Source organism: Heloderma suspectum, chromosome 2, assembly GCF_057233095.1.
Source record: "Heloderma suspectum isolate Gila_16-S chromosome 2, 16-S_ref, whole genome shotgun sequence".
Classification (NCBI taxonomy): Eukaryota; Metazoa; Chordata; class Lepidosauria; order Squamata; family Helodermatidae; genus Heloderma; species Heloderma suspectum.
In genome coordinates this window covers 52,834,231-52,848,786 of record NC_139459.1, presented here as the reverse complement: position 1 = coordinate 52,848,786, position 14,556 = coordinate 52,834,231, and the positions used below count along the sequence as shown (strand labels likewise).

Below are 14,556 nucleotides of genomic sequence, written 5' to 3'. Positions count from 1 at the left end.
TGAGCACAGTGGTAGTTACTTCTGAGTAGACACACATATGCTTGGGCTGGGAGAGGGGGGGAGAACACAAAGAGGGAAACCATCCCCCATTTTAACCCAGAGGACCTCATCGACCACAATGGGAGTTACTTTTGATGAGACAGTAATGGATTTGTTGTGGGAAAGACAGCAGTAAACATAAAGACAGAAACCAGCCCCCCTTGTAACCCACAGGATATCTATAACGAAGCTGTGAAGTACTTTCTTCCTAAGGCAATTCATCGGAGCCTCATAATCCCACTTGGTCGCTTAATCACATGTAAGGAATTGGGCTTTGATATGTGCTGTGTCAAATGAGGGGCTTCTCTGTTATTTCTGTGGTCATTGAGAGGGCAAACCTCATTCAGCACAATGGGAGAAAACATCCCTTGACTGGGGTCATGGGCTGTGTTCTAGTGCTTATTTTCCAAAACGGCGATGAAACTTCCTGAAAACAGGGAGGGAAAGGGCTGGGTCACTGAGGTCAGAGTGACACACCCAGAAAGGCCGGGCTACACACCCCATGGGCAGGACTATGATACTGAACCCAGTGCAATTGTGGAAACAGGTCAGTAATGGGGCCGAAGTAAGCTGGAAAAGTTGAACTATAACCAGTCTCAGAAGAAGCGGTTTTTCCACATTAAAATGCAGTGCTGGTGCTGAATGGCCACAACATCATGGAAACACAGAGACCTCACCGCGCAGCCAGGTTGGAGTAAATCACTGGTGGAAACACAGCCCTAGGCCAAGAGAGGAGAGGGAGGGGGTGGAGCCTGGGGTTGTGGTTGAGGGATCAGTTCCTGTGCCTGAAATGGAGGATTGTATCGAAATTCCTTCCCCCAAGACACCACACATTTGGAGGGAGTGAACTGAGGAGGCAGAGTATTTCACCAAGTTTAAGGGATCGGGGAGTGAAAATATTTGCAGTGATTTGGGGAGAAGGCTTAACTTAATGTAACATGGTCAGCACTCCTGGCTGCAAGAGAAGTTCCTGGTTCAAGGGGAAAGGACTGGAAGGGCTCAAGCTGAAGCAGAACAGAGCTGGGGGAAGTTGCATTGTACACACAGTTAATAAGCAGTTATTCACCTTGCCAAGCTGTGGAAGTTATTGGTCAAAGACACCCAAAGGTTTGGAAAACACCACAGCGGCTTCCTGTCTTTGCCTTCCTTGTTCATGGGAGAGAGTGATGTAGTGTAACAAGCACTCCAACCTTGGGAGTCAGAGATACGACGCCCAACCCCAGCCCCACACAGCCAGCGCAAAGAGAACTGTGCTGGCTGCCTCTCCAAGATCAGAAAAGGGACCTTGGAGGAGGAGGAAAGGGGTCATTCCGGTGGGTGGGGAAGGGAAGAGACCAGAGAGGCCAGGATATGAGATACCCTGAACCTCCTTCCCTCCCCCTCCAAAGCACCCTGGCTAGATGGGCTGAAAAGCTAGACAGGCTGAAAAGCCCATCTAGCAAAAATCACCAAACATGGAGGATAGGGAGGCAAAGATCACCTCCGCTGGTCCTCCCACCCCACCAGATGAATCTTGGAAGCCTCCAAGTTTGGAGACTTCCAAGAGGTGAGGGCATAGGACTGTGCCCTAAGCTACTTGATAATTAGTATGTTCCCATCCTTTAGACAGGAAACTTAGTGCAAGATAGTGTAGATAAAGGAAATTCCACAAACTTGTACCAAGGACAAGATTTAATATGATTGATTGCATCTGTCTAGCACTGTTGGATAAGCAGACACAGCCATATCATCTGGTTTAGACAGGCACCTGGAGGATCGTATCTCCTGCAGAGAGTTGATGTCAAGGTCCTTCGTGTGACATTTGGAACTATACAGAGATTTATGCCACATTTTAGAAGTTCATCTCAGAGGGAACCTAATTGGTGTGAAACATTCAATTCACAGCAAGAATATGGATGTGTTTATTTATATGCCCAGCCAGGCGTATGCTGCGTCCCTGAACAGTTGCTACAAACTGCTGGTTTCAAATTTGATGCTTATGATAGGTTGCCTTATGCCTCCCAGAAAACTACCAGAAAATGAAACCATGTTTCACACCAAAGTAACAAGATTCTACGCTCAGCAGGAAAACGCCCACAAAGTGCTAAATGTGCATCCCCAATGAAATATTCATAGCTCCGCTAGAAACCTGCAGCAAGAGGAATCTGCAAGCCTCTGCAAGAGACCACAGACAGATACAATCAGCAAGCTTACTGCTTCTCTAGGGAAGCAGGTGGTCGATGTGTCACAAAGAAGCCTCTGCCTACAATTGCTGTTTGTGTCTTCAGCATTTACAGACTCTCAAGCTGTGGTGTAGAGCAGCCAGGACTTGCGGGGATGCAGCACCTCTACTTTTTTATCAGCGGGAATACTGACATCATCTGCCACCCCAACTCTAATTCCCTGTTCCCTCTGAGCTAGAGATGTAAAATTTACAGAAACGTTGAAGCCATGGGGGAAAAAAACCTAGGTGTTTTCTTGGTATTTTTTCCCAGAAAAAAACAGACATTTTGGGGAAAATTGAAAAATAAGCAATATTTATTTTTTAAGCACTCTTTACAAATCTGCAGCTTGCCCCAACCTGGTGCCCTCCAGATACGTTGGACTTCATCTCCTATCAGCCTCAGGCAGGATGGCCAATGGTCTGCATGCTGGCCATTGTAGTGCAAAACATCTGTAGGATACCAGGTTTAGGAAGGCTCCTTTAGGAATGCAAAGCAGCCTTCATGTTCCTAAAGTTATATTATGTATAACATAGTTTTCTCATAAAAAAATTATATTTGACCATTTTAAAAAGTGATCTCAGTACATTGTAATTATTGTCTGAATAAACGATACTTTTAAAATGTAATGTAACAAACATGATAAATTTTATGAGCAAACCAAGTTATACATAACATATTTTACATTCCTCATTCATGTCTGACCAGAGGGAACTTCAGGAAGTAGTCCCTGAAACATCTGGATCATCCTAGAAGCCAGAAGAAGCATGAAGAACTGGAGACAGAGGAAGACATGTCCAGAAACATAGGACTCTATAGAACAAAACCCAAACACCTAAGAGAGAGAGAGAGATTGTAGAGTTGGAAAAAGTACAGAAAAGGGCAACGAAAATGGTCAAGGGGCTGGAGCATCACCCCTATGAGGGAAAGTTACAACAGTTTGACTGTTTCGCTTAGAGAAAAAGCAAGTAAGGAGAGACATGATTGAGGCATCCAAAATCATGTATGGTGCAGAGAAAGTGGATAGGGAGACATTTTTCTCCCTCTCTCAAAATACTAGAACCCAGGGTCATCCCATGAAGCTGATTGGTGGGAGATTCAGGACAGATAAAAGGAAGTACTTTTTCACACAGCGCATAGTTAAACTATGGAATTTGCTACCACAGGATATAGCGATGGCCAGCAATTTGGATGGCTTTAAAATGGGATTGGACAAATTCATGGAGAATAAGGCTATCAGTGGGTACTAGTCCTGATGGCTATGTGCTACCTCCAGTATTGGAGGCAGTATGCCTATGTACACCAGTTGCTGGGGAACATGGGCAGGAGGGTGCAGTTGCACTCATGTCCTCCTTGTGGGTTTCCCATGGTCAGATGGTTGACCACTGTGTGAAAAGAATGCTGGACTAGGTGGACCTGGTCTGATCCAGCATGGCTCTTCTGATGCTCTTACATTGTTCTTATGTGAAGAACATATATTTTCTTCCATAGTATGATACGATGACTCTGTTCACGCGTTGGGAAACTGAGCATAACTTGGAGCATCCCAAAATGTCTATCAGTAAAAGATACATTGGATCAATAATTGTAATTAAAAAATGGAAGAAATAACTATGCTGAGAATCTTACAGATTAAAAACATTTTCCCCCATAGCCTCACTATTTCCAGACATTTTACATCTTTAGTCTTTCTATAAAAGTTTTCTTATTACAAAGTTTTTAGAAATCATTTGTGGGAGTGGGGGGGGGAGTAAAGGCTTGATAACTATATATAAACACCTTGTCTTAAATTCTAAAAGAATATTCATAATTCAAAGCTGTTCAATTTTTCAAATTTTGGGGAAGAAAACAAAAATGGTCCTTGGGAAAAGAAAAAAAAGGAAAACAACTGGGTTTCCCCCCCCCCTAATTTTCCAGTTTTTTCCAGGCCTTCACATCTCTACTCTGATGCAATCCGCAATTCTCTCAGTAGCTGGGGGGAAATGATTTTCCCAGCAACAATATATTGTTCCCTGCCATAATGCAAAGTATCTTGGGGTGTCTTGGTCTTGAATGGCCAAAATCAGTCTCAGATCAGTCAATCATATGTTTGCCCTGGGATTTATTCTGGGTGCTATGTATATTCCATGACCACGTATAGCTAAGGGCCAAGTTAAACGTTATGTGCAATTCCATGGAACTTTCCCAAACACCTTTTAATTTTTTTCCATGAAAAGCAGACATTGGAGGAACTATAATCAAGACCAAAGGAAGGGGGAAAAGGGCTAAACTTTTTTCTAACAGCTGTGTTTCCTCTCAAAATTGCCCTCCTAAACTGTTCTTGAAGTTCTTCCACTTCAATGTAAAAGATACAAGCCCCTATACAGTTTTCCCTCTAAGAAGAAAAACAGTAGCTGCGGGTTGAGGTTTTGAAAAGAAACAGCTGGCAGGGAAAGGGTTAAGTACCCCTTACCACCCACCCATCCTCAGCTTCTGATTGCAACCTCCAACAGCTATTTATTTATTTATTTATTTACTTACTTACTTACTTACTTACTTACTTCTATACCGCCCAATAGCTGAAGTTCTCTGTTTCAGCTATGTTTCATTTAAAAAAAAAAACACCTCCCATTGGGGGAAAAGTTACATGCAACTCCTTGTAACATATAGTTTGGCCCTAACACAAAGCACCATTGATGCCTTAATGCAGAAGGTATCAGTGGTCAATCAATAAAACCCAATGCAATTCCCCCACATTCAGCTGTCCAACATCCAGCTCCCATTGTAGCCCTGTTCAGGCATTCGCCTGAACATGTGCACACTGGCTCCACCCCATTCAGTTCAGACTTTGCCGCGTTGAATTGGCAAGGTCTGAAAAAGACCTCTACTCAAGTTTGCTTGAATGTGAGTACAACTCTCCATGCAATTGGGAACACTGCACTGACCTTCTACCCACTTTAAGGCCTCATAGGTGGAGGTAAATGCCTGAATAGGGCTCTTGTCACCATTGGATGTATGATTGGGGAATACATATACAGAAATAAAGCACCCTTGAAAGATGCTACTCCAATGCTCAAATCTAATCAGTGTGGATTCTGTATGTATGTGTGGGATAGAAACTGTGCTGGCATCATTGATAAGGATATATGCTTTTCACTATAAAGAAGCAACATACTCATATACCCATTACATGCTATAAGCTGCCTGAGTTATAACTGAACATTAAGGGCACAATCCTGTTGAGATAGACGGTAGCCTCTGACTTCCTCTGAAGTCCACCTATCCAGTGGAGGGTGGCTGAAGCATGGAGGAGAGGATTCCTTCCATGCTCCAGCTGCCCTGCAGTTTTCCTTACATACCTGACTTTGGGCCTCTAAGCGGGGCTTCAGGGAAGGGGCAGGAACAGGGCTGAAGACCACATAGGAGAGCGCTTCGGCTATTGGACGGTATAGAAATGAAATAAATAAATAAATAGGAAGCTTCCCTGGTCACTTCACCTTCCCACCCATGGGAATGCCCCCTTTTTGCCCTGTCTGTGCTCTGTGTTACCAGCACGGACAGGAACAGGGGCGCAGCTGCCATGGTTCTCTCCACACGGCTATGCAGGGGAGGGGGCAGGGAGCACCTTTTCCCAGCTATGAGCTCATCACGCTGTCTACAAGCTCGGAGCTGGGAACCCAAAAAATCCCATCTCCCCCAGACACTTTCTAGGGGACATATGATTGCTCTCTAAGGGCACAATCCCATATCCACTAATCACCGGCTAGAAGGCCATAGGGTAGTTCAGTTCCTAAAAACCGACTTCCCCCTTCCACATTGCCTTGTAGGCAACATGGATTGGGCCCATGCTCCATGCTCATAAGAAGAGCGCAGAGCAGTGAAGACAAGACATTCCTGGGGGCAGGCTGGGGCGGGGAGGGCGGAAGTGCTGTCCCAACACTTCCTATGCGTCATCCAGCGTCCACCACCCCGCTCCAACTTTCCGTGCCTAGACAACCAAAATTGGCTGTCAAGCCACAAATGCGGGGAGGCTGAAGCGTGGAGGAGACGATCTCCACCATGCTGCTCCTTCCCTGCATTGGATAAGCGGTTGCCTCCGACTTCGGAGGCGGCTGCCTATCCCAATAGGATTGCACCCTAAGTGGCCTTTCATAACCATGATGTCGCTAAGCATATTGATTCCCCTTGTGCACAAACTTCTCATCTTCCACTTATTCATTAAGCAGAAGAGCGCTTGAAGCAACAGTATATGGACAGATGCGATATAGAGCCCAGATAGTATATGGCTGACATTCCATTCATAGGCCCCATCAAGTGCAGGGGAGCACTTAATGCTACAAACACACAAGACTTCGTTAGCTATTGGAGTCGCTACCGTGACAGGTAGCAGGAGATCTCAGGTATCATAAAGCATATTTGCTTGCTTCTTAAAATCATATTTATTATTGTTGTTGTTTATTAAAGTTATGCAATGCAAAAAGCAGTCTCAAAGCGACTTACACATACAATACAGAATCCATGATTAATATAACGGGCGGGTGGGGGGAACACAGGGGAATCAGTATAAATCGTAATGAGCACAATAATACAAATAAAAATGAAAATGACATATAAAATACAAATAAAAATGAATACCATAAAACATAATCTAAAGACAATACAATATGAAAAGTGTTCATCTAGAAATCTGCTCCCACTCACAGCCTAGACTGAACACCACAAAAGCAGCCCACAACAATTGGGCCATAACTAATTTCCAAACGCCTGAGAAAATAAGTACTTCCTTACCTGGCACCGAAAAGATGACAACGCCAGCCCCTGATGAGCTTCCTTGGGGAGAGCATTCCATAAACATGGGACTATCACACAATAGGCCTGTTCCTGAACCGACACCCCCTAAGCTTCTCTCAATGGGGGTACACAGAGAAGAAACTCTGAAGCTGACCTGAGGGACTGGGTAAGTTCACACTGGGATAGGCAGTCCTTGAGGTATTGGAGTCTTGAGCCATGTAGAGGTTTATAGATTAAAACCAGCACTTTGAATTTGGCCCGGAAAGTGCACTGCCGTAATCTAACCTAGAGGCTACCAGAGCATAGACCACTGATGCTAGGCTATCCTATTCCAAATAGGATCACAACTGGGCTACCAACTAAAGCTGGTAGAAGCACTCCAGTGCCATGGAGGCTGCTTGAGGCTCCAGTGACCACGATGGATCCAGGAGTAATCCCGAGCTGCACACCTGCTCCTTCAGGTGGAGTGTGAATTTTCCACACCAGGGATCATCAGGAGAGAAAGCAATTGAAGTCACAAGAACTTAGAGCACTGGATCAAAAACTGGTTTTGAAATGTGAGGGGGAGGGAATACTGCTGAAAAATAAGAAAAGATCTCCAATGCATGCATTCATGCATCCAATGGACTCTGCAGGTCATAGGCCATGAGAGACAGTATGGTATAATGGCTACGCTAGAAAGTCAGACTTGGACTGAGGCACCGCAGGTTAAAATCCCCACATAGGCACAAAATTCACCAAGAGTGCAACCCTATGGTCCCCGGATGATATTGGATTTCCCCCTCTGAAGGTGGAGAGAGACGTCCCCTATTGCAGGAGGAGTTCTGACCAGAAATCCCATTTCCCAACCCCTCCAGAAACATCCACACCCCTTACCTCTACTGCACCAGCACTCTGCATCAGGGGAAGGGAATAGGAGACATGCTGGGGTGGGGGGAGCATTGGGAGGAGATCCTGGAGACTCTGTGGATCCAAAGATCCACAGCTCTCCTTGCCCCTAGCCATGCCTCCAAACTGGTTGATAATCTACACCAGACCTGAAGCTGGCATAGATGAATTCGCTCCTATTAGTTTCAATGGGTGGAAATTGATTAAGACAGGAAAAAACCCAGCCAGGAAGGAAAAACAGAAAAACGCTGCTTCTCGCTATACCTGGGAGGGCTTTGGATATCTCAGAGGCTCAGACATCGGAGCTCTCCCAGTTAAGAGTTAGGATTGCCCTGTACGTGGCCTTGGTTAAATCATATTTCAGCCTAACTGACCACATGGGATTGTTACTAAAATAAAATAGGGGGGAACCATATATATTACCTATGGCTCCTGCAAGGAAGGGCAGTATACAAATGCAATAAATAAACAGGCTAGATATTCATTATGTCCTTTCAGAGATTGTCATGGCCTGCAGTACACACATCCATATTTTTTGTGTCCCACCATTGACACTGGTCCAACTGTTTTCTGACATGTTTCCATGACACGTTTCATAGCATTTCAAATTCTACCCTTAAAAGCCCAAACAATATCTTACAGCTTCACTGCTACACTAGATCTGTGTATGTTTTGATGCAACTGTCACCCATGATAAGTGACACCCTTCTCATACTTGTATGCACATGCCATTAGTTGGAGCTATATTTAGTAATAAGTAGCATAGACCCACTGAAATTAATGGGACTAGAACTAGGCATAACTAACTTAAGTACCATTGGCTTCAATGGGTCTACTCTAAGATAGACTAAAGCTCGATCTAACCCCATGACTGGAGCAAATCAGAAGCGGCTTTTTAGGTGTGTGTGTGTTTTAAAATTAAAATTAGTATTTGCAAAGATGGGTACATATACATATGCTCACACCTAAACATTTGAAAAGAAAACAGCGATTTCCCTAGCAATGATATTGACTAGACCACAAGCAGCCTTCAACCTTCAAGTTAATTTCATCACTCCACTGACATGTATGAAGCTAGAAGAAGCCATTTCTAGAGGCTACTACTTGCCAGAGAAGCTCCTCCACTTCTCCATTACATTTGTACAGTTATAAAGCTCGTAACAGTCAATCAGGATTTGTGCTATTGTAGGGGAAGTCAGTTCACTTGTTCCACAGACATAGCAATCTATATGCCACTATGATCCATGTGTTCTACAGTTCTAGCCGTCAAGGAAAGTACTTTAAATGTAAGCATAACACTACTAGATTCATGTCATTGTTCCATCAATTTTGTATGTTTATCTTACTCATTCTACATCTGTCAGTAGCAGAACTGAAATTGGCTTAGCTCTAAGGTAAAGTACTAGAACAGCTAATCACTAGGTAATACCCAATTAAATAAGGTTATATGTGTAAAAGAGTGTAAATGCCTACTTCTCAGATGACACTATCCATCAACAAGGTAAAAAAATCTGGTTAGTTTATTTGAGAAAAGTTTATGCAAAAGGATACAGTTTGATAACCACTGATTTCTAAATTAGTATGACTGAGGGCACAATCCTATGCATGTTTAGACAGAAAAAAGTCCTACAATTTCCAGCATGACCCCACCAGCAGGACTGGCAGGGGCATGCTGGGAATTATAGGACTTTTTTCCTCTCTAAACATGCATAGGATTGCACCTTGAATCACACAGGTAGCCCAGGGCTTCTACATTGCAAAAAAAATCTTACAGGAGTTCTTATATTGAAACAATACATTGTAATTCATTGGAAATGAAGATATTAATTGTTTTTTTAAAAAATCCATGTAGCTTGAACTAGATAACATAAAGTTCAAAGATATGGCTGTGTCTGCAACATTTTAAAGCTCCCACCCCAGATCCAGCCATAGTCACTAGATTCAGTTTAAGGGGCTTTAGATGAACATCGTAGAATAGATGGGGAGCACCCACCAGCCAGTGGTACAGCACAAAATTTGCAGGTAGAAGGTCCCAGGTTCAGTCTCTGGCATCTCCAGTTAAAAAAGGATCCAGTTGCAGGTGATGTAAAAGACCTCAGACTGAAACCCTGGAGAGGCATTGCAGATCGGAGTAGACAATACTGGGGTAGATGGACAGAGCGTCTGATCCTCATATCAAGCATCTTCCTATGAAGACGTGCCTTCTCCAGAAATGCACATGCATCTGATGAGCAACAAGCAAAAGGCTATGGACACATGATCTCTGTCTGGCTCATGATGGCCATCATTCATTGATTTTCCATAGTAACACTATGAAATTCAGGGCATTTCCAGGCAGCACTTTCTTCTGCCATTGTTAATGTCAACATAGCAGCTGAGCATGAAGTATCTCAGCAAGTTATTTCCTAGCATGGGGATGCTATGGTAGCTGATTTTGTTTGTTTCTGTTGCTAATGCTAATTGTGCTTGTTCATTTTGGGCTAGCAACAATATGGGATTGGTACACATCAGATGTGGCTTCTATACATGCTGATTCTCCATACTCAAAACAACTACCATCTAGAACAACCTCAGTACTACAGGCAGTATTAAAAAGTAGCTTCTTACTTGCAGAGAATGAAGGCAGAATTAATGTTCTAAACACCTTAGAATCTGGTAAAGTTAAAGTTCATTTGCAATTTTAAAAAATCCAGTCCCTCACCCAATTTTAATTCGTGTGTGTGTATACACACACACATACATGTCTTAAACCTTATCTCCACTGGTGTGTGTGTGTGTGTGTCCATCCCTCCAACTTGGGAGTATTTTTGTCTTAACAGAATTCCACCAAACGTTGTGTTGTGTGGACAACTGATCAATTCCATTAAATTACAAATCTGGGGGAAAGGTTTGAGTTTTTAAAAACTGAAGGTTGCCTCTCCACACACAAAAAAACAATTATTAAAAATATTAAAAACATGTGTCCCTGAAGAAGAGAGACAAGACTTGGCAACTTAAGAACTCCTTACAAAATGACATCGGTTACAAGCAAAAAGATCCAACATTGCTCAGACTTCTGCAGATCTCAGGAGAAATAGCATTCCAAAGAGGAGAAGGCACCAGGAATTTCTCTCTGTGTGCACTCATGATTTGACTCAGCCCATGAAGAGCATCATCAAAGGTACTTGATGACATCGGCTTCCCCCAGCAATTACAACACTTCTGAGATCAACAATAGTACAGAGTACAGACTGAATCAGTGTGCCTGGAACCCACAATCTATAGATGGTGCCAGTCCTTGTGCTTATGAGTCCAAACAGACTAGCAGGATCAGCACGGATGCCACAGCAGTAATAATCCCAACCCTCGACTGAGAAGATGCACCTCTTCCATGAAGTACCTCCTGGTTTTACTTCCAGATGTCAGTTTCCACAGTGATTTTAACACTAAATCAGGACACACCAGAGAGATTATAAAGGGGCAAAGGAGAGGAAAAAACTTGCATCTCATTCTGTTCTTAGTTACACCAGAGTGAGTTCCAGAATTAAAGAGACCCTACATTCCAAGCAGTGCAGAATAGGTTTAAGGCGTGTGTGTGTGTGTGCGTGCACGTGCACATGCACTCGCATGTATATATATTCCACAAATACTTTACCAAAAGTTGCCAGGCATTCCCTGATTTACACAACATAGTAGATGTAATGTATTCAGGACATCAGAGCTCACATGTGTCTCTTGTTATAGTTGTGACCTGCTAACCCTAATCTTAACAGACAGTTGATTCTGAAAGGAGCCAAGGAGCTACAGTCTTGCAAGGAATACTGATTTGCCTATGAGCTCAGCTCTTGCAGTTTAGTTTCCTTTTCTAATTCCTTTGTCTTCAGTACCTGCATATATATCTATACAACAGTGGATCGGGTAAGCAAATTGGTATTAATTTTTGCATTGACAACATACACTGAAAGACAGTGCAAACTCGAAAATAATATCAAACAAAACCATATGTTATTCCCCTCCTGCTTACTAGCTGATTGGCTGAGAAATTATCAGTTGGTGCTTTAAAAAATGAAATAAAGAGGCTCAAAATTATGTTTCAGGTACGTTAAAGCAAGCGTATGACCTCCTTTCATCAACATAAGATCCAGCACTCCAAGGCTGACTTATAATGTGACATCATAAAGTTTCTTTTTAATTCAGTTCTTTTAAGTTACATCACCTTACTTGATGACAACCAACCAGGGTACATTATTTGGAAATACTACTTAACTGAGAATCTCTGCCATGACCACAGCAAAACGAACAACTTAATATGCTACAGTATACTTTAATTCATCAGTTAACTGAGCCACAGATCCCTTAATGCAAGCTTAAGCAAATCACCACATGCCCCTGTTATCCTAAATGCACATTCTTTTGTCACTAGCTGTGAGCTTCATCATTGTTATCTGACCTGCATTTCAATATATGACTGGTTACAAGACATGATGCACATAGTTCCATTTAAGTATTTCCCTCTCTATAATGATAAACTACCAATTTATCTTGGTAATTTCCCTTGACTCAAACTCCTGAAATATCTGAGATCTATTTATATTGCACACATTAAACCGTGTGTTAAAGCCATGAAAACAAGAATGCTTATAGATTGGCTCGCTTATTTTCTGGTAGAGCTGAAACTGTAGCCACACGTCCATACAACATGCTTCCTTTCATAATTCTTTTCCCAACAGCATCAACAGTGTTTCTGGGCGTATGCTTTACACCTACGCTATTTTATTTATATCTCTGTTATTAACACTTCAGAAGGAAGATGAAGTCACAAAAGCGAAGAAAAATGCAATAGGGACTTGCCTTTTTCAGAGTCCTTAAGCTCTGAAATGTAAAATCATATGAAAGAAGACCCATTTAATCTACAATACAGTTTCTCAAGAGAAGTCCCACCGATGTTAATAGTCCAGCTTTTAAGTAAGTGGCTTATACAGTGCATCTTTAATGCTGAAACAATGTGCTTCGACAAGAATCCTGCACTTTTAAAGAGAAAAATCTAACCCTCTTCAGCTTTTAAATAAAAGATACAATGAATGTTTACAGTCCCCCCATGCATAAACATATAAAGCATTCATTCATCTACACCTGTGCTTTTTACGCACATTCACAAAATCACTGACCTCCTCTCCATTCTTCCAAATATTTGATCCACAGACGCTGAAAATCCTACACAGAAAAAGAGAAGTAAAAGCCTAAAGGTGATGTTGCTTTCCATTGAGAAATGAATCAGTCCCTCCAGACCCAGCACATCTGTTCATGTGTAGCAAAGAAACCTGAGCCAGTATTCTCAGGGGCCATGTGACGGATAGCAGAGCAAACCAATAGGAGGCAACGTTTGATACCACATGATCCGCCATGTACTCTCAATCCATAATAAAAGGCTGTCTTGAGCTTTTTTTCTGTATTGAATACAGCCTTTTGTGATTTACAATTCATGTGAGGGAAAGACTAGATACAACTGGATACATGAGGAATACAGGTGATACAAGAGGTGTCTTTTGACAACTGTGTTTCAATTTTAAAGCCCCCTAAATTAAGGATGCAATCCTATGCACATTGTCCTGGGAGTAAGATCCACTGATCATAGTGGGCCGTAATTCCAGGAAAACATACTTATAGGATTATGCTGTAAATGTAGATTTCTAACATGTTTAGGACTGAGCTGTGAATACAACTCCCTAGTCCCCACATATGTGTCTCAACAACAAAAAATAATAATCTTGCATTATTTCCTTGGCTTGGATGGACCATAGTGGCTGTATATTATTAGAGCTATAATCCAATACACACTTACTCTAAAGTAACCCCACAGTGGGACTTTATTGTTGAGTAAACATGCATAGCAGCATAATACAAGAGTCATTTGCAGTTCCTGACACCTGCTTTATAAATACAACCTTCTTTTTCCTGTAAACTCCTTGCAAATAAATATAATTTCTTCCACTACACACAGCGCATGTATTTTTTTAAATGTGTTTCAGCTGGCAAATGTACCTGCTGGCTTCACTACAGTGCAGATCCTCCAAGCCACCCGTAGGGTCTGACTAATTGTTTGTATGATTAAATACAATAAATACTTTGGCTTGGATCCAGATACCCTTCCACTAGAAGAAAGTTTCTAGTGCTTATGGAAGGGCTGCTGTGTGAGAAAAGTGACTACAGATCTAGCGCCACCCCACACAAAAAATTTCGCGAGCTCCCTCTCAAGACCTTTGAATGACCCACTAGAGTTTATATCAGGGTACAAAACCTCAGGCTTGGGATCCCAACCTGGCCAGCCTGCCCAGGGTCCCCAGATGGTAACACCCCCTTCAAAAGTGCAGAAAAGGGCAACTAAAATGGTCACGGGGCTGGAGCATCTCTCCTATGAGGGAAGGTTACAACAGCTGGGATTGTTTAGCTTGGAAAAAAGGAGGCTGAGTGGAGACATGACAGAGGTGTACAAAATTATGCATGTGTGGAGAATGTGGATAGGGAGACATTTTTCTCCCTCTCTCAAAATACTAGAACCCGGGGTCATCCCATGAAGCTGATTGGTGGGAGATTCAGGACAGATAAAATGAAGTACTTCTTCACGCAGTGCATAGTTAAACTATGGCACTCGCTACCACAGGATGTAGTGATGGCCACC

General features: G+C 42.6%; 1 protein-coding gene across 2 annotated transcripts in view; it reads right to left on the bottom strand.

The window, feature by feature from the left end:
• Positions 1 to 13,208, bottom strand: part of LOC146352253 (V-type proton ATPase subunit S1-like protein) — a 36,053-nt gene extending 22,845 nt beyond the window's left edge. The window contains exon 1 of one of the 2 annotated variants that reach the window (XM_084832080.1): positions 13,046 to 13,208. In XM_084832080.1, the coding sequence (XP_084688206.1) occupies positions 13,046 to 13,140 (95 nt within the window). In that variant the 5' untranslated portion in view covers positions 13,141 to 13,208. The remainder of the gene's footprint in view (positions 1 to 13,045) is intronic. The other variant, XM_084832079.1, reaches the window with a different exon arrangement.
• Between the last annotated feature and the right edge of the window lie 1,348 nt (positions 13,209 to 14,556).